At 38.0% G+C, this 25,005-nt stretch overlaps 3 protein-coding genes across 3 annotated transcripts; 1 reads left to right on the forward strand and 2 right to left on the reverse strand.

Moving 5' to 3' along the window:
- The first annotated feature begins 1,011 nt into the window (after positions 1 to 1,011).
- Positions 1,012 to 4,849, forward strand: ftr82 (finTRIM family, member 82). Its single transcript, XM_079248011.1, has 7 exons — positions 1,012 to 1,617; positions 2,944 to 3,039; positions 3,144 to 3,377; positions 3,509 to 3,668; positions 3,757 to 3,813; positions 4,046 to 4,111; positions 4,254 to 4,849. The coding sequence occupies exons 1-7, from the start codon at positions 1,027 to 1,029 to the stop codon at positions 4,772 to 4,774; spliced, it is 1,725 nt and encodes a 574-aa protein (XP_079104137.1). The 5' UTR covers positions 1,012 to 1,026; the 3' UTR covers positions 4,775 to 4,849.
- Positions 4,850 to 9,546: 4,697 nt separating this feature from the next.
- atp5l (ATP synthase, H+ transporting, mitochondrial F0 complex, subunit g) lies at positions 9,547 to 11,995 on the reverse strand. Its single transcript, XM_079247820.1, has 3 exons — positions 11,847 to 11,995; positions 11,326 to 11,486; positions 9,547 to 9,746 (listed from the first exon to the last, which is right to left on the reverse strand). Exons 1-3 carry the CDS (start codon positions 11,896 to 11,898, stop codon positions 9,648 to 9,650), a joined length of 312 nt encoding a protein of 103 aa, XP_079103946.1. The 5' UTR covers positions 11,899 to 11,995; the 3' UTR covers positions 9,547 to 9,647.
- A 3,902-nt stretch (positions 11,996 to 15,897) lies between these two features.
- Positions 15,898 to 23,970, reverse strand: nherf4b (NHERF family PDZ scaffold protein 4b; the record flags this gene model as incomplete). The annotated part of the gene is made up of 10 exons (XM_079247460.1): positions 15,898 to 15,933; positions 16,052 to 16,267; positions 16,373 to 16,558; positions 16,690 to 16,886; positions 16,973 to 17,177; positions 17,321 to 17,457; positions 17,919 to 18,120; positions 18,195 to 18,406; positions 18,506 to 18,570; positions 23,951 to 23,970. The coding sequence occupies 10 exons, from the start codon at positions 23,968 to 23,970 to the stop codon at positions 15,898 to 15,900; spliced, it is 1,476 nt and encodes a 491-aa protein (XP_079103586.1).
- Between the last annotated feature and the right edge of the window lie 1,035 nt (positions 23,971 to 25,005).

The raw sequence follows: 25,005 nt of genomic DNA on the forward strand, positions 1-25,005 counted from the left end.
CGGTCTCTTTGGGGAGCTTTCCCCCCAGTTTGTTAAAAGAATGTCAGTGTCACAATGAGATGTGTTTGTTACATAACTGAGCAAAGCATGCACAAATATGACACCTATTTTCTGCAACACACCTGCACCTGAGAGGAATGTTACTAGTGTGTGTGTGTGTGTGTGTGTGTGCATATCTGCTTGTTTCCGTTTCTTATCTCAGCATTAAATGTTTTCTTTCTGCTGCTCAAACAGATACTATCCACATATTTACAGTTATAAACTGGCTTGTTAAAGTTCAACAGGCTGGTTCGACTCGTTGAGCTGCAAACTAAACTCGAAATTTCACGTCTGCTCATCATTTTACACCAAACAAGTTACTTTTTTTTTCTTTACAACAAAGTCATCAGAATCGCTTTGATATTACTGAGAACCCCAGTTTGAGCTCAGAGTGTCTCTGTGTTTGTTTATTGGGTGGTCCCTGAAATTCCTCCAGAACCGTTGGCTTCTTTAAAGTTTGTCCGACTATAACCGGTTTAAGACAATAGCGATTCTGTCTGACAACAATACGTGGAAATACAGCTGCCGAGAAGTGTGTGCACTATTCACCCGCAGATGAGCCTCATGAGAAATTTGAGAAGAAGAGGAAACAGGAGGGGAAAAGGAAATGTTTTCTTGCACACTGAATGTCGCTACTTTTCATTTTAGATTTCATTCATTCTCCTTTTTTTTTTTTTGTTGCTGTCCTCTCCTGCCTGCCCGCCTTCTCTGTTTCCCTCTTTTTTTTCTCTCTTTCTCTCTCCCTCTTGCTTCTTGCTTAACCTGCTTATCTGAGCTGGGCAGGGCTCGATACACTCACTGGGGGAGGGCCTTGTCTGCTTTCAATCAATAACCTGTGGAATTTAGAAATACAAGTAGGTCCTGTCCTTGGCAGGCTGTACCACAGTTGAGGGCGGGCTCTAAAACACACTCGACGAATTCTCTATCTGCTTCTTGCATTCTCTCCTTCTGTTTCCGCAGGTTGGACTGGGTTTTGAGTCCATCACAATGGCTGATCACACTTCTCCTGATTACTTCAGCTGCTCCTTATGCCAGAGCCTTCTGAGGGACCCTGTGGCCATCCCCTGTGGCCACAGTTTCTGTATGGACTGCATCAGTGGCTACTGGAATGAGGCAGACTACACAGGGATTTACATCTGTCCCCAGTGTAAGATCACATTCACTCAGAGGCCTGTGCTGCGGCCCAACGCCACTCTTAGCATGGTGGCTGAGAAGATCAAGAAGAGCGGACTGAACCTCAACCTGAGTTCATCTCAAGGAAACGTCTACGCCGGAGCGAGCGACGTTCCTTGTGACTTCTGCACTGGGAAGAAATTAAAAGCTGTGAAATCCTGCCTGAACTGTCTGGCATCTTACTGTGAGAAGCACTTGAGGCCTCATTACGAATCAGCCACGTTCAAAAGGCACAAGCTGGTGGATGAGTTAGGAAACCTGGACAGGAAGATCTGCCCGCAGCACCAGAAGTCCCTGGAACTCTTCTGTCGAACAGATCAGATGTGCATCTGCGCTATCTGCACTGTCAGTGAACACAAGGGCCATGATATTGTGTCCGCTGAGGCAGAGAGGGGTGAGAAACAGGTAAGTAAACTTTTCCTTTCATAATAACTCTTTTCTAAATGAGCCACTCAAAGCCACAGCTGTGGCATTGTTCAGCTGTCAGGAGAATCCATGTTTACCAGCTTCGCTGAAACTCCAGCTACTTATCTGCCATATTGGAATGATAAACATGCATGACAGAAACCACAAGCTGAAAATATCATTTGCATAGTCTTGGAGTGACTTTGACTGAAAGCAAGCGGGGTGATTTTTTTTTTTCCAACTCCTGCCACTGCACTAGGATTGCTGGTTGTACTTTGACCCGTTTCACCAGCGCTATCAGCTTCCCTGGCAGGCATCCACAGCCGCCAAAACAAATCCAGCTTTTTGATTAGCTGTGTGAAACCTGTGGGGGGGCGTGTCTTATACTTATCACTCCTGCTTGCCAGAGAATGTGGTGTTCCAGCTGTGGGATAAATACACAGAAACTGCAGGCTTCCCTCTGCTGCTTTGGTTCCCACCTGTGGGAGTGAGAGTCTGCAATGATACTGGAATGCCAGGGAGTGGAAGCATTCAGCACCTCAGTTTGATCTCAACGTTCTTACCACGGCAATGCAAATGACTCACAAATCACACTGCCTGTAAAACAATGTGGAGTAGATAAGAGTGTCACCCGATACCACGGTGTAAATGTGTGAGTCATTTAGGAGTGTGTTTATAGCTGCCTGGGAAGTGGGATGAAAAATTTGAGGAGTCTGGTTTGTCTCTTTTAAAGATTTACAGCCGAAGCATAACACGTCTCCCACCATCTCCCGCTCTTTCCCTTCCCCCTCTCATGTCGATTCCCCCCTCCTGAGATTCCCCACATTCCTCAAGCTTATCTTGAAGAATGGGCTGGTGGGCTTGAGTAAAAGCTGAATTAGAAGCCTTCTATTCTGCATGTCAGCGCTGTGTGCACCTTGAAACATCTCTTTAAAAGTCAGGCAGCAGTAGTTTGACATTCCTGACATGGACAGAATTCTTCTCCAGATCCCCCCCCCCCCCCCCCCCCCCTCCCCTCCATCTCTCCCTCTGGGATAAAAGCGAGCCGCATTAAGAAGTTCCTTTGAGTGGGGTTTATTAAGCATGCCCAAGGGCCTCCCTAGATATTTGTTGATGAGAAAGAATGTCTGTCCTCATCCAACAAATAGTCTTTGACTGGAAAACAACATGCAACTGCATCCAGGAGATGTGTTACCGTCAGCCATCGTAACATTGTATAAAAAATGGTCGGAGGCCGGCAGAGATATCAGTTTGGAAGTGCTTGCTAGGAAAAACATTAAAGCAAATGGTTTTGTAATGTTTTTTGTTTTGTTTTTTTATCTGCAGAAACTCTTGGGAGTCTCCCAAGCTGAGATTAGGCAAAAATGCCAAGAAAGGGTAAAGGAGCTGGAAGAACTAAAGACTGCTGTGGATTCACTGAAAGTAAGGCCTTCATTTTTACCATCCGTCTGATTTGCATGTTTAAAAATGATAGTATCAATCGGTTTCATCTGTAAAGCGCTGAACATCCCGTTTGTTATGTGCAGAACTCCGCACAAAGAGCCATGGTGGAGAGCCAGAAGATGTTTGAAGACATGATACGCTCCATCGAGAGGATGAGGGCAGAGGTGACCAAACTGATTGGCATCAATGAGAAAGCCGCTTTTAACCAGGCTGAGGCTTTGATTGAGCGCTTGGAGCAAGAGATTGATGAGCTGAAGAAAAAGGAGTCTGGCCTCAAGCAGCTGTACAGCACAGAAGACCACATCCACTTTTTGCAGGTTAGTTGAAGCTTTTACAGCGCTGTTGTAATTCTGTCTGTTTTTCAGGTTGTTTTTCATTCTACTTTGTCCCAAGCATCAAAACAATTATTAAAAGATGAAAACTTCTCTTAATTTCCGTCTCCCATCAGAACTTCAACTACCTGTGCACCCCCACTGATGACGGCTTCATACCCAGAGTGACGGTGAATCCTGACTTCTCTTTTGGGGCTGTCAGGAAAGCTGTGGCTGAGATTAAAGAGCGCCTCGAAGAGTTCGGCAGGGAGGAACTGCTCAAGATCTCCAAGACAGGTTCAACATAATAAACAGAAAAACACATTTAACAAGATGGGACTGAAAACCCTGTTTTTTTTTCACTTAAACCTGTTCTGTCTTTCAGTGAATGAGGTCCCAGTCTACACGACAGAGAGTCGAACGTTGGACAGAAGGAGCAGAGGTGAGCATTATCATGTTCTTTTGCAATACAAAACCAGAGCAGGGGTTAATTATTATTTAGGTTGATGATATAGTTGCTTTAAATTGTAGGAGTGAAACCACAAACTGATTGCATCACACATGAGTCAGAAAAAAAATGACTGACAAATCACCATCGGTAAAGAATTAAAGGCATTTGTGTGGGTGCGGTGTGCGGTTCAGCATGACCTAACACACTGTTTTGTCATGTGTAGGCAAAGAAATAATGGTGGACAGCGCTCCTCCTCCAGAGCCAAAAACCAGAGCTGATTTCGTCAAATGTGAGTAATTTCTTGTTTATTCTTTATGATGAATATTTTCAGCACTTTTCACTAAAAACACTTTCATAACTCCACTTAAGTTAGATTTATTCCAGATCAGAGCACTTTAGATAAATAAACATGACGAATTCTCCCTCCTTAGACTTCTGTCAGCTAAAACTGGACCACAGCACAGCCTACAAGGAGCTGTACATCTCTGAAAATAGCAGAAAAGTCATCCGCACCAGGGACCTGCAGCCCTATGGAGATAACCCAGAGAGGTTTGACAGCTTTGCTCAGGTGTTGTGCCGAGAGGGCTTGTCAGGAGGCCGCTTCTACTGGGAGATCGAGTGGAGCGGGGAGTTCTCCATTGGAGTGGCCTACAGGGGGATAAGCAGAAAGGGAAAGGGCTCCTTGTGTCTGCTGGGCTACAACGACAAATCCTGGAGCCTCCTCTGTTCTGACTCGGGGTACTCTGCCTGGCATAACCGGGTAGACAAAGCTGTCAGTGGACCCCACTCCCCCCGGATAGGCGTGTACCTGGATCACACTGCAGGTGTGCTGGCATTTTACAGTATAAGCAGCAGCATGACCCTCCTGCACAAGTTTCACACCACATTTGTCGAGCCCCTCTATCCAGGATTTGGAGTTGGAACCTCCGTCAAGATCTGCCAAATCAAGTGAACACCAATATAAATATTTTTAAGTTTTTTCAAATTATACAGCAATGCTTTTGGTAATATATATATATATATGTATTTTGCAACAATCTTTAAACCACACCAAACTGCCTTATTGGACTTTTTTTTTCAAAGGAAAAAATTTTTGTATTTACATTTTCTAAGCTCTACACATCACATGCTTTATTATGTTTTGTACTGTGCTGTAAAAACACTTTGTAATCTTAGTTTTCTCAAACATTATTGAAATACACAATATTTGCATAATCACAAGTAAGGTTGATGTTTGATAATGTTACATCTCAGTGTAATTAATGTTACTATGAAAGAATTAAATCTGTAAATCTTTTGTGTCCACTTGTAAAATTTATTTGCCCCAAACTATTCTATCTAAAACCTGGGTGGCAAATTTTTATGTGATAATGCAATTATCGTCATTTTCTTTTAATATGTTGTTCCAGTGTTGACTAATATCATTACAAAACTGTCTGAACTACTTTCATTCTCTAAAGGTATGAATAATACTGTTTTTTGGTTGTTGGTTTTTTTTTTTTTTTTGTCTTTTTTGTTGTTGTTTTTTTTTGTTTGTATGTTTGTTTGTTTGTTTTTTTTTTTTTTTTTTTTTTACAATTTTAACAGTTTAAGAAAAGTATTTTAGGGGTCATTTCATGATGCTATATTTTGAAATTATCAAATATCTCCAATATCAGTTGCAGGTCCTACATTTTTTTGTGTTTTTTCTTTCATATCAACTAACTCTTATTTAATTTTGTGCATGTTTACCCTTATACTGGGCAGCCAGAGTATAATTACCATTTGAAATAAATGGGTGTTTTGTGACAAAAGTTTGTTTTCATTGATAGTTCTAAATAAAAAAAAAAAAAAGAGCTCTGTGTTGTAATCCCAGTTTAAATTCTTCATCAGATTAGAAGTGAAAGGTTCAGTCAGAAATGGTTATTAGTTTTTGTCAGAACAACAAATAACAAGAGTCAAGGAGTTCCAGTAGTATCTGTAGTTATGGTATAAATTGCCATTTTGCCCAATCAAGGAATTAACTCGATTATGAATCCCATTATTGATCAAAGTGCATCTGTGAATAAGTAAAGTACCTCCTTAGAAAGAAATGTATGTATTAGTCACAGTCTTGACATATCCACAATGCTGAGAGTTCCCTCTGCTGGCTGATCCCAGGAACTGAACCAAAGTCAAATAAAACAGGAACACTGGTTAAACCTGGCTGTGATGGACTGGTGACCTGTCCAAGGTGTACACTGCCTCCCCTGAGTATCTTGTAGTATCCAGCACTGATCATTTTAAAAGTTAGTGAAAGTCCCCTGAACTGGGCCAAGCAAAAAAAACGGTGTGAAATGTCAGATTCAGGTTCAAACTGTATATTTTTTATACATCTGGATTTGACACAATGTCTTTCTCAAAAACAGTGTGAAATGAAGAAAATTCATTTGTGTACAAGCTGTTCTAATTTAAAGTTCTTTTTTTTTGTCATTAGCCCTTTACCTGTGCCCCTCTGTAATTTGGCCAATTAGAAAATATGAGCTTCCCTTTAGTCTCAGACAAGAAAAATCTAGGTCAAGTAAATGTCAAATAAAAAGACAAATAAATAAATGTCTCATAACCAGGCCTCTGCAGAGCTGGATGACATGCAGAAGAGGGAATTCAGCTATTTGATTCAGGGGTGTTGGAGAAAGGTTGCCTCATCTAAAAGTTGCAGGATCTATAGAATGGAAATTGGGAACCCCTGATCCAGAGTCAGGTCTATTTATACTGACACAAGTTCTATGTGTTTACCAGAACAAACTCAAAATATAGTTATCTAATCAAAATGGGCTTATTTACTTCTGCTCAGATTTAATTAGAAAGTTTTTTGTTTATATGGGATAAAAGGTGTAAGAAACACATCTTACTGATATGTAGGTTCCTTTTTTTTCCCCAAAAGCCCAGAAGCAATTGGATGGTTAACTCTAAAACTGTGGTTTCATTCCCTCATGATTAATTGTCAATCAAGCAGGCAAGCAGGTTGAAGGTCTGGAGCGGATTTCAGGTTCAGCATTGCATTGGAAACTATTGACATGAACTCACATCCTGCAGCCAAAAGAGCTTTCAGTGAATGTTAAATTAAACAGGGCATCCTTTGGCTTGAAAAATGAGAATAAATCAATCAGAGATAGAATAAATTTTAGGAGTGATAAAACGAACAGTTTGAGACATTCTGAGTGGAGTCAAAGACTGAACATTTAAGCTTGGGAACTCAAAAAGACCTGGATGTCCATGAAGGAGAAAAGAGGTGAAGAAGTAGCAGGATGGTAGATCTAGAGGACCGAACTATCTACCATAAGGTGAAGACTTCATGAGAGTACATACAAAGGGTTCACCATAAAGTCCAAACCATTCATCACACTCAGGAATAGAAGGCTCAGATTAGACTTTACCAAAAACTATCTAATGAAGCTTGCTCAGTTCTGACACTGCATTCTGAGGAATGATGGGAGGACTAAAGTACGGAGGAGGCTTGGAACAGCTCGTCCTCCAAAGTACACCGTATCTGCTGTAAAATATGGTGGAGGCAGTTCGATAGCAAAAACATGCATGACTGCCAGCAGCTCTGAGTCAGCTGATGTTTACTAATGATGCGACTGCAGATGGAAGCAGCTGGATGAAATCTGAAGCTTTAGGAATTTACTTTCTGCTCAGATTCAGCAAAGCTGATTGGATGTCAAATTACAGAACAGATGAACAATGACCCAAAACATCGTACTGTGAAGGCAACACAGGAGTATTTTAAGCCAAAGAAGCATAATGTTCTGCGAAGGCTGAGTCAGTCATCAGATCTAAAGCCATCTGACCATCGAATTCAGAGAGTTTGTGGGCAGAGAGACCAACAAGCAACGAGCAAAGGGTCACAAAATGATTAAAACTTAGGTTAGGCTGTGTTTATAAATTCCTGACTTAAAGCAGTCATTGCCCTGCAAAGGACTGGACATCTTATTTACACTAATGTTGATTGTCCCCTAAAACGAGGACACCCATCCATTTTCTGCCGCTTATCCGGGCTTGGGTTGGGGGGCAGCAGCCTAAGCTGGGAAGCCCAGACTCCCCTCTCTCCAGCCATATTTGCAAGCTAATCAGGGGGGATCCCGAGGTATTCCCAGGCCAGTCGAGATATATCCCTCCTGTATTTCTGAGGTCTATCCCAGGGTCTCCTCCCGCAGGGGCTCTCTGCCCAGAACACCTGACCAGCTTGGCATCCAGGATGCATCTAAACCAGACGCCCAAGCCACCTCAATTGGCTCATCTAGACGCGGAGGAGCAAAACGTGGAGACTTTGCAAAAATGGCTGCAAATCCTAAATGCTTCACAGGATAGTTTTCTTCAACACCTTAAATTAAACCTAAAAAGCTGTACTTCATTACATCTTACCTATATCGTAGGAAATCTAATGTGGTGGCATGCAGAGGGAAATTTTTTTTTTTTTTTTTTTTTTATTGTACAAATATTTCTGCGCCTAGCTGTATTTGGAGTTTTGATCAATAGGTATCCAAAAATATTAAATTAATGGCTCAGAATTAATATGCTAAGTCCACAGCAAAGCTGAGGTGTTTTTATCGTACCAAGTGCACCTCAGAGCAGTCTTTTTGCAAAGCACATGAACCAACTGTGCTCGCTTTGTCAAATAAAACTAACTCAGACTAAGATATGTGCACTTCCAATTTTTAACTTATCAAGCAACTTCATATGTAAACAGATTAATAGATTGCTTTTGTTATCGTCAGGGTGACCTTGGGTGACTTGAAAGGCACCAGCAAATAAAATATTTCATTATTAGTAGCAGTAATCAATAGATAAGGTACACTCATACAGAAATGAGCCACCAACTAGATATTAATGCAATGCCTGTTCACCACACCGAAGTCCAGTTGAGCATCTCTGGGAGGTCATGCCTCATTTTATCCAGCGCTGCCATGTTGCACCACAGACTGTCCAAGGGTTAATTAATGCACTGATCCAGATCTGGAAGGGGATCCCTCAGAACATCCATTGCCTCATCAGGATCATGTCCAGACAAACTATTTAAGCTCATTTTGAATGAATGAATTGATAACATCCTGTGATCTGATCTTTCCAGTTTTCTTTTAGACAGGATTATGAAACCAGACCTCCATGGGTTAATGATTTTCATTTAACAGTTTTTTTTTCCTCAACACTTTATGTATTAAAGATTATCAGTTGAATTACTTTAATCAAGATATTACATATTTAGCCAAGTAGATAAAATAAATAAGAGTTTATGCCAGTATTTATGTGCATTTGTTTTCCACAAGACTGAGTGTGTAACTGTACGATACCTACTGCTTCTCTGATTGTCCCGTTTTTTTGACAGGCATATATTAAGTAGGATCTAAACCAAGTGATTGCTACTGGAAGTCTTCTTTCAACTTTCTTCCTCACAATTGACAATTTAAGTCCAGTTTTGAACAAAGCAATGCTATTGCATTTTGTTAGTTAAAAATATAAATATTTTAACACAGTTGAAGCTGAAGTCATAAAATGCATCCAAAGGATTCATTACTTTTGCTTCTGTGATTTGATGCAAAAACCACACATCAACTGTATAACACTGGATCTCATTCATACTGGATGGAAGATGCATTCCATTAACAGTAGTTTCAGTACGTTTAGCTGCCTTATGTTAAATTCATGATTTTTATACAAAAATTAGGTCCTAATAAATTTGTGGACAACATATAAAAAACATACAAATCAAACAATAGACATCTGTTTATTGGTTCCCAGGATTTTTACAGGAAGTTGAGCATATAACGCTCAAAGAAAAAAGGAAATATTGATGATAGTCCAAAAATTCAGACATCGTAGCCAATTATGCCTCCTTTGCCAATGCACTCTCCAATGTAGAACCACATAAGCACCTCAGTGGCCACCAGCCCATTCCTTACTGCATCCTGAAATGAAAACATTTCAGTTAATTCATAATAACATTAAGAAAACCTTGCAAAAGTAAGGCACCACTGACAAATGAGAGTTAATGTTTAACTTTAATTTTTTTCATCATTTATAATCTGTAATAATGCAGTTAATTATCAAGTTCAAAACACAAACATGGGAGCATTTCAATAGTCAACTTAGGGCATGTTTGTCATGTTCACTGTTAAGAATTTTTGGTTAAGTTTGAACTTTTTTCTCTCTCTTTATGTACGAGGGGGGGAAAAAAAATACTTTTTAGAAATAAAGTACATCTGAAACACTTGATTCCAAGGTATACGTACATATATTTTTTTAAGTATTAGTGGGTTAAAATTTGTTTCAGTCAAAGTGAAAGATTTGTGTCAGTAATGAGTTACAGCAAATGATAAAACAAAATCTAAAAAACAATTCCAAATAACTACATTGAAATTGTATTAACAACAGTTAATATAATTTCAGGTAATGCAGATTTAATAAAATATTGATGGAAACATACCACATAAGCAAATGCTAACAAATAAATAAAACAAGAAACTGAGATAACATTCTTTCAGATAACATTTTAGAACTACAATAAACTATACTATAAAATAAACTATAAAATAAAAAGACATTAGAATTTAAAATAGTTTTTGCCAAATCTTCTACACTTTACAAAATTACAAAGTTTATGCGCTAAAGCAAAAGATTTTAAATGTTTTAAAAGTGAAGTATAACAGAAACCAACAGCTGGGAAAAGGTTTATTAAAACAAGGTCTTAAATAAAAAACACAACATTGTTTTTATTTCCCTTTTCTATGTTTTTATCATACCTTTTGTGCCATCTCACAGTATTTGGCAACAACTGGATATGAAAGAGGTATCTATACAGTTGTGCTCAAATGTATTCATACCTTTTCATTAAAGAAAAGGCTGAATTTACAACAGTCACTCAAATAACTGGAGACTTAAAAAAGGAACAATAACTAAAAATTTGCGAAAATATAATTTAGTTATAAAAGACAATTTTTTTCATTTAATTGCATTGAAGAAAGAAAAAACAAACAAATTGGTCCTGGACAAATTAGAGCACTTTTCTGTTGAACAGTGGGACAAAATACCTGTCAACAGGTGCAGAAGTCTGACTGAGATGAACAGAAAACATCTGACTGTAGAGGAAACATTAAAGGATTGTTCATAACAAAATATTAGCTTATGAGTAATGTAATATGTAAGAAATTATTTTATTTGTTTGCTTTAAAAAAAATTTTTTTTAAAATTCTATCAAACCAGCATTAGAAAATAATGTAATGATTTTCATCAAATTTTTATTTATTATTATTTTAGTCCATTTCAGCTTATTTTACACGCAGCTGTTTTTCTTTTTCCTTTTTTTAATGAAAGGGTATGAATAAATATGAGCACAACTGTGTGTGTGTGTGTGTGTGTGTGTGTGTGTGTGTGTATATATATATATATATATATATATATATATATATATATATATATATATATATATGTCTATAGAGATAGAGAGAGAGATAGATAGATCTGTGCCAGACAATAACTGTGGTGTACCTTGACAGTGGTTTGACCGAGGCGTCCTGTCTGGAAACCATTGATGAGATTTTTGGCCCCTTCAATGGCTTTTGGGATCTCGGCAGGGGACGGAGGAACAAGTTCAACACGGGCATAATACCAGAAGGTTGCTAACCGAGGTTTGGAATAGGTGACAGCGGCTGTGAGGGAGGAAAAAAAAAAAATTGTTATCAACAAACACATCGGGGTTCATTTCATTTTTGCATTGCAGCGCCTCCATACACGCTGCTAACTAGCATTAGCCTAGCTATTTTTCTTAAAACCGGCTGATGAAAACATTTAGATGCCCACGTTGACTACACACAAAAAGATACATTTATATTAAATGAAACTATACAAATCAACATATTATCGCAGTCTCTGACGTTAAACTTGCTCTTTTTAATTGACACTTGTGTTACCGTAACACCAGCAGCCTCGGCCTGTCGAAGATTTATTTATGGACTGTGAGAACTATACCAGTCCCCGTTACTAATTGCTTTAATAAATAAATATCTCACCGCCGATCAGAGTAGGTACTTTAGCAACCAGTTTCTGCACTGCCTGTGCCATTATGCAGAGTTAATCGATGCAATATATTCCCAGTCTCTGCTAGCCGACTGAATGTCACCTCCACTCCAAGGACCAGAGACTCCAGCTGACCAAACAAGTGCCTGCACAAAATCTAGCAATGCTATTTTTCTTCCTCGAAGGTCAACGGGAGCAGCCAGTCTTCTTTACTGCCGTCCTCTGGGGTTAGGTAGCTCCTACACTTTCCCATTTTTTATCGCCAGTGTGATTAAACAGCAAACAGACTTTTTTTTCCTTCTGTCTGTTCAGGGTGATTTTATTTGCCTCCACCAAGAATGTAAAACGTAGGTCACAACAAAAGTGTACAGTCACAAGCATCAGCTTATATGTAATCATTTAGAAAGAAAAACCAGCTGTCACTGAAATAGTTTAAATAGACAAATGTAAAAATAAAAGATTTAATGAAAATAAGGCTTCGGAGTTGTGGTTAAAATTAAATATAGAAAAACAAGAAAACAAACATGAAAATCTAATATGTTTGTCAACTATTTTATTGAACAATTCTTTGAAGCAATCACTAAAATCAAGTTTGTTTTAATTATTCTTTTAAAGTCAGTATTAACTATTAGTTTTTGCAATCATAAATGATTTGAATCACTATAGTGCAGGGATGTCCTAAGTCACACCTGACTTCCATTAAATGGATCCACCAGCCAATTAAATTTTGCACAATGAGTGATTATTTTGAGTCAGGTGGCTTGGAACATGGATACATGGAAAAACCTGCAGGATTATGGTCCCATGAGAACCAGAGCTGGGCAACCCTGCTATAGTGACTTTCCACAGGTGTCAGACTCCAGTCTTGGAGGACCAGTATCCTGCAGGTTTTTGTTGTCTCCATGCTCCAACACACCTGATGGAAATTAATAAATAGGTTGACAAGAAGCTGCTGGATCAATTTGATTTGAATCAGCTGTGTTGGTAGAAGGAAATAACAAGACCCTGCTGGATACCAGCCCTCGAGGACTGGAGTTTGACACCCTTTCCTTTAATGCAGTGATTTTCAATCCGGTCCTCAGGCCCGCCTGTCCTGCATGTTTTATAGGCAACCCTACTTCAACACACCTGAATGAAATAAAGGGCTCGTTAACAGGCTGCAAAGAACTTGATGAGGAATTTCAATAGTGACTCAGGTGCTTTGGAGGTAGAATGTGTCTAAAACATGCAGGGCAGAGGTCCCTGAGGACTGTAACTGAGAAACACTGCTTTATTGGAAGCATATGAATAATTTACAGGACAATGTAATTGTATAAATGCATGTTTCACATATACATTCACATAGATATGTGCACTACAAATGCATACACATACATGTTTGCACATATCTGCACATACATATGTAAAAATAATACCGATAATCATTGTAATAATACTCAATATTTTCTAACATAACCTGGGAACAAGTTGAAGTGATGAGCAGGAAGAAGGAAGACAAAATTCTGAACTAAATAAGGCTGTGCAATACAATGGCGGGTCAGCTCTAATAGTGACATGCTTCCTCTTAGAAGTTACAACACAGAATGATCGCATGTCCCACTTGCTGTGGTTCTATGCAAGAGTAATGCATGTTGCAATTCCAGCTTCAAAGCTTCTGTGCAGGACTTTGTTGGTATTTGCCTGTGATTCTCATGGAGAAAAATACTACATGCAGCATGTGAACAAAGTGAAATGCACCAGAGTTGCAGCACTGCAGTGTGAGCTGTCTCCACACAGAACTAAATCTGCATATTTTTTGCTTTGACTATGCTTGAAATCAGTCAACTATACATTTTTCTTTCTTTAATTTTTAAATCCATATCTGTAGCTAATTTTAGTTGCTAATTTCTTGGATCACAATCATTGCAGTTTCACAAAAAGCCTTTTAAACTCTTGAATCACACTGTTGCATCTGTTGAATAAAAACTTTAATTTTGATCTTATTTTAATCTTAACTTTTGAGCTTATTTTTAGTTGGATGACACTTCAAATGATTCCAGAAGATTATCAAAAACGGATGAAACAACCAATGAGTCTAATCATGGGATCTACCTGCAAAAAGCAGCTTTTGATGCTGGTCTGTCAGTCCATCTCATGCTTATAGCTGATTTCATTTTTCCCATCTTATATACAAATAGCAAAAGTAACTTAAACTACATCACAAATAATATCCTTCTGTGGGTAATAAATATCTAATGTCATCATTTTGCCTCTTGAAAGAGGTTATTGAATGAAATACTTTTTAGATGTTAATGAATTTCAGTTTCTCCAGGGTGAAATCAAGAGTTGGGTCCAGACTAACATTTTAACAGCTTTATGTGATGCGTGTGGGGAAAATGTTTTTAATATTCTAAAATTATTCATTTAATGGAGGGGTGGCCAAGTTTGGTCATCAAGATCTACCAGCAACCTTTAGATGCTTGTTTTATCTTAGTTTCTAAAGAAACAGTTAGTTTCTATCTGCTCAATTAAATTAGCTATTTTTTATGGTGGTACGAGGGGAGAAATTTACCAGTTTCATGGTCCAGAAAAACCTCGAGTTAATTATGATATTAAAAAATATCATGGTGGAAACCACGTGTCCTAAACTCAGACTACCTGTCACACATTTTTGAAAAGGATAAAAAGTTGTTGATCCATTTCCCTATTTCAAGATTGTACATAGAATTAGGGCACCAAAAGACAGTTTTTTTTTTGTTTGTTGTTATTCATTTTTCCAAAGACACATCAAGGACAGGGGTGTCCAAAGCCGGTCCTCGAGGGTCGCTCTCCTGCAGATTTTCTGTGTTTCTGCTTCAACACACCAGACTCAAATTAAATGGATCGAACAGCCCATGAAAGTCTGCATGACAACTCATTCATTCGAGTCAGCTGTGTTGGAGCAGGGATGCATTGAAAACTTGCAGGACTGTGGCCCTCAATGACCGGAGCTGGACACCCCGATCTAGGATGTACCACCTCTCACCTGGTTGCAGCTGTTATAGGCCCCACCTTATCTGATCTGACCAGAGGTGAATAAAGTATAAGTAAAAGTAAAGTAGAAGTCCTGTCATGTTTTTGGGACTACCTGTGCATTTAGAACAAGTGATTTCACTGACAGACTAATCTACCTTGCAGTAAGGCTGAGCTTAATAATTTCAGCTGGTTTAGTGACTGGTTGGAACAGCTGGCGGACATTACTTTTACTTTATGGCACCTGGATTATACACCACCAGATCTTACACACACCCATTACTAATCAATGCGAGTGGCTGTGCAATTTTTACGCTCTTTATGTTGTACTGATTTATTCTAATAACTTCATTAACCTGATTTTCATAAATAAATTTAATCCGAGTCCCTATAGGTGACTGATTAAAAAACTAATTCCCAACTTCTGTTTTGCTGCTGCGCACCATGTTCAATTGCATTCATTTGATGATTTGCATAATTATGAAATCTGTTAGATGAAATGCATTAAAGGAATTAAAGCATTAATTAGAGAAACAGAAACAAAAGTGCAGTTTATTGAAGACATGAATGTCATGTCAGTTTCATAACAGCTTTGGTCAAATGGACATGAATACAAACTTTTTTTTGGCAGGAGTTATACGCATTTTTAACGAAACTCAACATCTCTTAACATCATTGTCATGTTTTCAAAAGGTTTAGTTTTCGTGTTTTAAATATTGCACTGTTAAGATTACTCTAAGTTCAAACAGATGAAAATAAATTGCACTTGCTTCATTATCAGCTCTTGATAAATTATGGTACATAACAAAACAACTAAATAACTTTCCTCAGTCAGCTTTCATGATTGGAGATCTGTGAGTTGTAGAGTATTTATTCCTTTTGATATTCTTTTGAAAAAATGCATTTCACACAACTGAAGTTAAGTGTTGTAATTGCTGCAGAAGACTTTCTCAGTCCACAACACTGAACACGGCAGCATTCTTGTTCCATCAGAAATATACTAAAGTGTATTTGTGATGGCAGACAGTCTTCAGGATCCAGAATCATTGCTGCTCACAAAATCGAAAGCTCATATTCATCCTCTTCGTCCTACAGAGATATAAACAAGAACGTGGGGTAAAGATAGTGCTCTCTAATTAAAAAAATGTAAACAACGAGAATGAAACAAAGACTAATATTTCTTATGTTCAATGATTAATTGTTTCACCTGTCTCTTTATGTCATCAGTGTTTGGAGCATCACATTGTTTCATTTTGTTGTAGCTTGTCTGATCCATGACTCGCAATGACAGAAAACGTCCCCCTATTCTCACAAGCATAATTATATCTTCCAGATGTTTCTCCTCCACATTTTGTCCATTGACTTCCACCACAACATCACCGACAACTAGCCCAGCACTCTGCCCAGGACCACCAGAAGCCACCTACAAGGAAGAGAGAGAGAGCAAAATAAGCAAGACAGATGAAAAACTAAATCTGACCAAAAAAATTAAAAGTGTTTATTTTCTCTAATCAAAGCTATTCCCAACCTGACTGATGAAAGCCCCAGGACGTTGTGGGTCACAGCCCAGATTAAAGCCAAAGCCAAGTGGTCCTTTTTGGACGGTACAGAGCCTCAGACTGCTGAAGCTATTCTTTTCATTTGGGGATGTCTGAATATCTGCATTTTTCTCAGCAGCATCATCCTCACAAAACAGGAGAGGAGACAGACCCAGCTACATGGGGGAAAACAAAGGAAAGAAACCATGAAAATAATGAAGTATGTTTACAGTATGGACCTTAGATGTACATGTGCTTTTTAAAAAATATGTTCTATAAGTGATGAGGTGCATTCAGTGATACCCACCTGGGTATAAAACTCCAGCCCAGAAGCAGTGATTGAAGTCAGGAATAGCTGTTTACCACTCAGTCTTACTCTGTCCACAATCTCAGCATGTGTCAGCGACTTCACTGACTCTCCATTGACCTCCAGGAGGATCTCTCCATCCCGCATACCTGCCCTCTCAGCTGGACTGTCTCTGTCCACCTCTCGCAGAACATGATCTATTGATTAAAAATGCACCAGTGTTTAAATCAAACAGGGAAAACAGAGTATGTATCTGAGTTTGAGCTAAGTTTGGTTTCCTTACATGTGCGTCCTGATGGTGTATTCTCCAGGCGGAGGAGAAAGCCATAGCCCTCAGACCCAGAGATCAGGTGGAGTTTTCTGGCTCTGAAAGGGAGTTTATGTGTGACAGCCATTGTGGGTAGGATGGGAATCCTCTTTTGGATGTAGATCTTCTCACTTTCACCGTCAATCACTAGAATAGTGATGTGATTGCCACATTTTTTCATCTTCAACAAGACAGACACGATCATTGGTACACATGCCTGTAAACTAACGTCATTCCGTATAATTGACTTCTTTTTTTGTTTAATTTCAACATATCTCGATTTACATTTGATCAATGCATAGTGAATGTAACGATAGCACTCACCATTCTGCTGAGTGCAGAGTGTGTGAGATGGGACACCATTGCCCCATTCATCCACACCAGACGATCTCCCTTACGCACTCCTGCCTTTTCAGCTGAACCTCCTGCCACGAGACTCACTGAGAAGCGACCTTTCTCCCCTACAGGGCAGACACAGAAGGAGCAGCTAAGTCCTGCATCGACTTTAACTCAACAAACATCTGCTGTTAAACCTTGAGCTTGCTGCAACCTTAAAGGTAGAGTATGTAAGATTTTCAATATTTTCAAAATGAATTAACTAAAAAATTAACTACAATCATAATTAGATAGTTTTTTTTAAACATGTAGGTTCCTGTCTGTCCATATTTGATGTGTTATTAAATTACAAGTTTAATTAATGACAAAGACCCCTCTTAAATGTTTACCTACCAGTAAAAAAAAAAGTGCTTTTTGTCATTTGTCATTAATTAAACTTGTAATTCAATAACGCATCAAATATGGACAGACTGGAACCTACATGTTCAAAAAAACTCTCAAATTATGATTGTAGTTATTTTAATAGTTAATTTATTTTGAAAATATTGAAAATCTTACATACTCTACATTTAAGGAGATGTGTTACCTTCCAAAGGTGTGAAGCTGATACCCAGGCCTGAAGATGGCTCCTTGGTGATGTGGCATAGCCTGGGTGGTTCGTAGCCATCTTTATAGGTTTTGGCAAGAACTCTCAGGTCTTGTTTTTGTGACACAGCCCGCTCGTAATCCTCCCCATTCAGCACTAACAAGCATAATTGGTGTTCACTTATGCTTATCTTTCTAGACACCTGAGTCACACAGTGGAAAACATGTTAAAATCATATAATTTACCAGTATGGCCTCTAGAGGAAGCTCACCTTACCTCAGAGTGTGGCGCATCGTCAACATACCAATTGTTGACCTCCAGAAGCCTGTCTCCATCTCTGAGGCCGCTGCGCTCTGCTATACCTCCCGATACTACGTTTCTGATCAGGTGTCCATGGCAACCCTTCTCCACCCGCAGTTTGAAACCATAAGTCTCCCCTTCCTCTCGCTTAAGGAAACACAGCTGTAGCCTGGGTGTTGACACTGAGTCTGAATCAAAAGAAGATGCAAGAAAAAAGCTGTCACTCTTGGAGGTCTTTTCTCATGTTAATTAGATAGTGGGAAAAAAAAAACATGTATGTCGAGTACCTGCACTCTCTGTGATAACCATCACTGGATTGTCTATTCCCTCTTTTGGATTAAATGTAAATTTCCTTTAAGAAAAAGATACAGATGTTTTTGTTAATCTGCAAGAAAATCTTAGTCAAATTATAAGCATGGAAGCTAAATAAGTTAAAAACTGACATGTTTATTTTCTCTCTTTCTGTGTAAAAAATGATACAAACCTCAAACATGTCTCAGCTGTTTTCTTAAATGTTTATACAATAAATTTATCATGCTATACTATTCAGACAATTGCAAATACATTATCATTTAAAGCCCTCTTTAACTACACAACCTCACCTGTAATAAAATTATTTATCTGTTTACAGTAGGCTTTATCTGTAGCTCAGTGTCTTTCAGATTACTGCGTTCCAAAAGTCGACTTGCATAGAAAATCACACACAATACTTTTAATTCTAAATAGCCAAAAGTTTTATTCAGGACTAAGATCTGCTTGATTGTTTGAAGCTGAACAATAAAGTTAATTCAAAATGATTAGGCATTGACTCAAAGAAGGAAAAACTGACTTACTCTGTCAAACTGACGACTTCCACTACAGCATAAAAAACAGAAATATGAAGTGAATGACTTTGGCAGCATGAAATTCACATTGTGAAAGTCCTCATCTACACTGCAACATACTGTAATTACACACACCACACTGTCACAGTATCGTACTGTAATAGGAACTTACAGCATTTGTTCTGTCCTCTAAGTTCTGGGACTTCAGTTTAACAAGGAGACTGCTATCTGAGCCCAAGATGATACGTCTGCTGACTTTAACTATCAGCTGAGGCACCATAAAATAGGGTTTGACTTTATTTCATTATCTATAATCTTTGTCCCCTTGAAACATGACAGTACTTACAAAACATAGAAACTGAAATATATATATATATATATATATATATATATATATATATATATATATATATATATATATATATATATATATATATATATATATATATATATATATATAAACCATATATAATATGGTTTATATTCATATATCTGAGCTTTTATTAATTAGAAATCTTTATTTCTCAGTTTATATAACACGTATCAATCAATTGCCATAATCCAGCAACACTGCCCCACAAGCGCACAGAGTGCTTTACATCTGTTGGCACAAAAGGTACTTGAATCCAGATCCTCCTCTGTAAAGACAAGGCTGCCACTACCCTTTGACATAAATAACCAAAAGGAAGTGTGATTGCTTGTTATTGTAATATTTTGCATTGTCCGTAGGTATGTTGCCCATGAAAGCTTTGACGTGTAAACTCAAAAAGCTGGAAACCCTCATTGTAGCACCACTAAGTGCAGTTACATTGAATTTCCCTTTGGGATTAATAAAGTATTTTTCTTTTCATTTCATTCATTTCATTTAATTTCATTTCACTCTACCTACCTACATACAGTCATCCCCCACATCTTTTATTTACTGTCTGCAGTTTATCTTATCTCTGCAGAAGTGTCTCTTTTGGATTTGTATATTGTTGGTGTGGTTCGAGAGATACAGAAGAAATGGGTGGGGAGACAATATCTGACTGGTAGCAAACGTTTCTAGGCTGGGATAGAAACTGCATGGTGGTTGGAGGACATCTCCATAGCCTTTACTTCAACCAGTAGATGATGTCTGTCTGCACAGTGTTTTTATCCATCACAGCAAAGAAGTTTTAATAATCCTTCAGTTAATGACCTGCGTGAATGCATTTTCTCCTTTAAGCTTATGGTTTTCAGGATGCCGTATCCTGGTCATACTGCTGAGCTGTCGAAACCTATAGCATGACATAAAGTTGCCAATCTTCTGTGTTTGAAAGAAAAGTTGACATCTCTTTCTAACACACAAAACTTATTTGAAAATGGTCACTCATTTTCACATTTCCAACTTCCAACTTTATTTATGAAGCACTTTTCATGCTAACAGCAACACATCATGATTTACATGATGAAAACAATTATTGCTTATCAAAATAAAGCCCTCCCTCACCAAAATTTTAATTTAAAAACACACACCATATAATCTCCTTCACAAATACCATGCAAGCACATACACCCCTTTCCTCCCTTTCTATTCTAAACAAACATAAATTACTTAGCTACAGTCTCTTAACTGAATGTAGATAGAAAATTCTGAATAGGATCTGACTTGACACTGCTGTGAAGAAAAGATCTTGAGGATCCATTCATCCGTCCATTTATGGTGCTTTGACCCTGTGCACTTCTGGGAGGTTAAGGCTGTTGTGAAACAACAACTACATGCTTCCCTCCTACACCCACAGGCGCCATTAAGTGATATGAAAATGTCTATAGCTGTCACACTGAGCCTTCACTGTCCTGTAATCTGCAGCACTTGTTATCTGTACAGTCCAACCTGACATTGACACTAAGTCCTGTTTTCTCTGACACATGGTAATAAAAGAAACTAACTGTTTTGATAAAAGATGAGTGATCGACGGGACACAGTTGCTCTCAGCAGAGTTCCAGCTCTTTGTCACTCTCCACGGGCACCTCTGATGAGCTAATGGGTCACTGTTTGCTTTTCCCCCCATTAACCTTCTTTTTTAATGCTCTCGGACATACCTTCCCCCCAGATACAAGCAGACAAACTGCTGCAGCTCAGCTTACTGCATACATACTATTAAACCATCTGAAAATGTTTAACCTTTTTATCTGCACTGAATGTGTTCATTCAAACTATGTTCATGAAATATTTAACTGACTTCATTCATGACATTTGTAGCATAATCACACAGCTGCCACTATTCATCAAAACCATTAGAAAGATGAGTAAAGTTTTAAAAATGTACGATTGTGAAATATGATCAAATATAAGCCATGGATGAGAGAAATTATGAAGTCTACCTAAACAGAGAAATTAAAAAAAGGTTTAAATGTCTTACCTTTACTTGATTTCATGTTGTGTTTTTCCCATCAGGTCTGCAAACCACACAGAGGGATGGATTTGTGGGAGTGCTGTATGTGCAGAAACTCCTCCCCTAGAGGGACATCATGGTTAATATTTAATTTCTGTGTGATATAACATAAATCTGTTATGTCTGTTTTGTGTTAATCTTTGGACTGAAAGCATAAAATATTGCACACAATTCTTCCCAAAAGTTCTGCATTAATGTTAAATAAATACACAAAGAGCTTCTGGGAAGGTTTAACCACCTGTATGTGCATGAGTGTGTATGATTGTGTGCTTGCATGTTTGTTACTACATGGACAGCCCAGCAGGGTCAAGGCTAAAGCTTGACATGTTACACACACACCAGTGACAAATAAAAGTAAAAACCTGGTTAAATGAGAATATGAACACATCACTGCATAGTAAATTCACCACCCAGTGCTCTGTGTGTATACCAGTGCTGAGTCCAATTTTGGAATGACATGGCAAGAAGAAAAGATCTAAATGGCCTTGGGTTGAGAGAGGATCCATTGTTGCACAAACTGGAGGCACTTAAGCCACAAAGCATGCTCAAGTGTTTCAATAGAAGCAGTGATTTTAGTAACAGGGTTACTTAAATCTGGAAAATCACATTCTGCTGTCATCCTTGATGTAGCAAAGCTATGCATAATGTAGCACTTGTCATTAGTTTTCAACAATAACTGGTAGAATACAATAAAAAAAATGTACTGAATGAATACAAAGTATTTTTTGCTCAACTAAAATTTTTTATTATTATATTATTATTATTATTATTATTATTATTATTATTATTATTATTATTGTTGTTGTTGTTGTCGTTGTTGTTGTTTTTATTATACTCCCTTCACAGGACATGTTAAGATACAGTTGAACTTTTAACTGGTGCTTTGTTAAATATTGAATATCTGGACAGGACAAATATATCACATACATTCCCACTTAGTGTTGGACAAACGTCATCCTAACAGTTATATATGCTGTCACTTGATCAGGTGGTTAACATAAAAGTTAAAGTGGGCAAGAATTACTTACATCTTGTAGTAAAATGGGCACAGAAACAACTTCAAATTCCAAGCATAGATGTGAAATGATAGTGGTCATCAGTGGCCACAATTCTTCTACTTTAAACTGGTTCAGTAGCCTCAGGCGCAGTGATGACTGCAGTACATATTGTAACCACAGCTTCAGTGTTGTAAAAGCATAATCCTGTCTTCTGTTTGTTTCAGGGATTATTTTTCCCAAACGGTGCTCTCGCACCCGTCAAGTAAATCTGGTACTGCAGTTTTAAAATTCAGAGGGTTCTTACTTCACACAGACAACTTTGTCCATACAGAGACACTGTAGTTAAAAGAGTGGCACAAATAGGGCAGCCCCCGTGTGGACCCATGCAAGTAGATGATAAAAACTTAACAATTGTTTTAGTGAAGTGGAAAGATCCCAATAGAAACACAGCTTTTAATGATGCATTACATTTTTGTTACTGATCTTTGGTTTTGTTGCACGCTGCACCCCACACTGCAGATTTATTCCTACGTTGTTTTCTTACTGAATAATCCTGACCAAACTTCCAACTTACTTTTTCCAATTGTACCACCATCTCTCTGTCAAGTTTCCCAAATTAACCCATAGAGACCCAACCCATGAAAAAATGATCAGACAAGTCTTTTTCTGTGAGGTCTTTATTTGTCCCCTTCAACAAATGTGAAATTTTTTTGTGATATTTATCATTTTTACCGTGTGATTTGTCTTCATTTTTATAGCGTAGTCTTCCAAGTTGCCCCTTAAAGTGCCTGCTGGGGTATGAGTGTGTGTGTGTGTGAAAAGGTGATCTGCCAAGTAGTTTAAAGCGCTTTGAGCGGTCAACATGACTGGAAAAGTGTGATATAAGTACAAGTATCATTGGACTTTTGGCTATCTGGTGTCTATTAGGAAAAAACTGGAAAAAAATAACATTTTATTCCAGAAGATTTAAAGCTAAATTCATAAAGCAATGCCAGATGTCTCAAAAACAGTACGTATCATATATGTCACTCTGGGTTCTTGTGGGTTAACATGTACTTTTTATCTTAATACCCATCGTACATGCAAACATGCTGACAGAATCATGCCACCGGTTGTGCTGTAGCTGCAATATATATAATGATACATACAACTGCTAAATGAATGTCATTTCATTGCAAAAGTGCAACTAAAAGCAGAAGGGTGGAATATGGCTGTTCCAAGGTGACTTTAATATCTTTGATTTCCTTCCCGCCTCAGGGACAAACAACTCAGAGACAAATTAAACAAAGCTGCAGCTTTTGACATTGAAAATGATAAAGAGGTTAAAAGTTAATAAACTGAACAGGAGGAATATGGTAGGATATTTTGGTCTGCTGTTTAGTTTTGATAAGTCTGGTGCTCAAAGCAGAGCAAAAAGGAAGAAAAGAGAAATTTGGGCCATTTAAGCACTAAAACAACACACCAAACCATTTATGTGTGGATGTATTCCTCACCTCCCTACTCGGGCAGGCATTGCTTAACTTTTCGCAGATTTTTGTTTAAGAAGGTTCTGCAAAGAAAAACAATGTTGAGAGAGAAGTTACTGCAGCAACAGTTTATCTGGATGAAGCAAAAAAAAAAAAAGGGGAGTTGTTACTGGAAAATTAAGAGGTCAGGTCACTGATAACATGTCCTCTTTGGAAAGAGAAATACTGTATCATCAACAAAGTGAAGTTCTCCTTCTCTACTCCCAAGCAGCTATTATCACAGAAGTTCTTCTCATATTAATAAAGTTAATCTTATTCTATATCTTACCCAGCTGTACAATTTTGCTTAAGTTAACTGCAGTGACTCATACTGATGCAGTCTTTTTCATTGTTCTATTGTAAAATGTAGAATTTTGAGCCAACATGTAAAATGGAAATCAGGAAAACTTCTTTACTTTACTGCATGAAAGCAGGTGGAAGTTTTGCTGAGGAGGTCCAGTTTCATATGTGCTCTAATTCAGTACAATGTAGACTCAGACCTGCAGAATCAGACTAGGAATGAACAAATGTATGACCACGTTAAGTACTCAATGCTGTTAGTAAGTAATAGGTAAATGTTTATTTATGTAGCACCTTTCAATATAAAAATCACAAAGCACTTCACAACAAAACACAAAAACTTTAAAACAACTTAAAACATTAAGGAAAGATGTTTCCTTCTGCTCCTTCTCAAACAAAGTATAACGTAATGCAAATGTGCATCCTTGTTTTGTATTGTATATGTGTTTGAAATAAATAAAGAAAAAACAAAACACAAAAACTTTAAAACAGCATAAAACATGAAGAAAAGATGTAGAAACAAACAAAACTAAGTAAAAGCAAGATGAAAAAGATGTGTCTGGCTGCTTTTTCCAAACAGATCACTGACTCAGCTGATCTCAGGCTGAGAGGGAGTTCCACATAGCAGTGGTCCCTGCTGCAAAGGCTCTGTCACCTTTTGTTTTGAACTGTTGGAGGGAAATGCTGCTTGATTTTATATGAGCTTTGGTCAATTATGTCTATTAAAACTTCAGTTCACTAGA

The sequence above is a fragment of the Telmatherina bonti genome, assembly GCF_933228915.1.
Source record: "Telmatherina bonti genome assembly, chromosome: 10".
Taxonomy (NCBI): Eukaryota; Metazoa; Chordata; class Actinopteri; order Atheriniformes; family Telmatherinidae; genus Telmatherina; species Telmatherina bonti.

What these genes read in the sequence shown, in the direction of transcription:
- atp5l (XM_079247820.1), bottom strand. Translation starts at nt 11,898, where the DNA reads ATGGCACAGGCAGTGCAGAAACTGGTTGCTAAAGTACCTACTCTGATC. An exon ending in AGTACCTACTCTGATCGGCG is followed by an intron (nt 11,487 to 11,846) that starts GTGAGATATTTA and finishes CCTCCCTCACAG; the next exon opens with CCGCTGTCACCTATTCCAAA. An exon ending in TCGGTCAAACCACTGTCAAG is followed by an intron (nt 9,747 to 11,325) that starts GTACACCACAGT and finishes TTTTCATTTCAG; the next exon opens with GATGCAGTAAGGAATGGGCT.
- ftr82 (XM_079248011.1), top strand. Translation starts at nt 1,027, where the DNA reads ATGGCTGATCACACTTCTCCTGATTACTTCAGCTGCTCCTTATGCCAG. An exon ending in GTTGGACAGAAGGAGCAGAG is followed by an intron (nt 3,814 to 4,045) that starts GTGAGCATTATC and finishes TGTCATGTGTAG; the next exon opens with GCAAAGAAATAATGGTGGAC. An exon ending in CAGAGCTGATTTCGTCAAAT is followed by an intron (nt 4,112 to 4,253) that starts GTGAGTAATTTC and finishes CTCCCTCCTTAG; the next exon opens with ACTTCTGTCAGCTAAAACTG.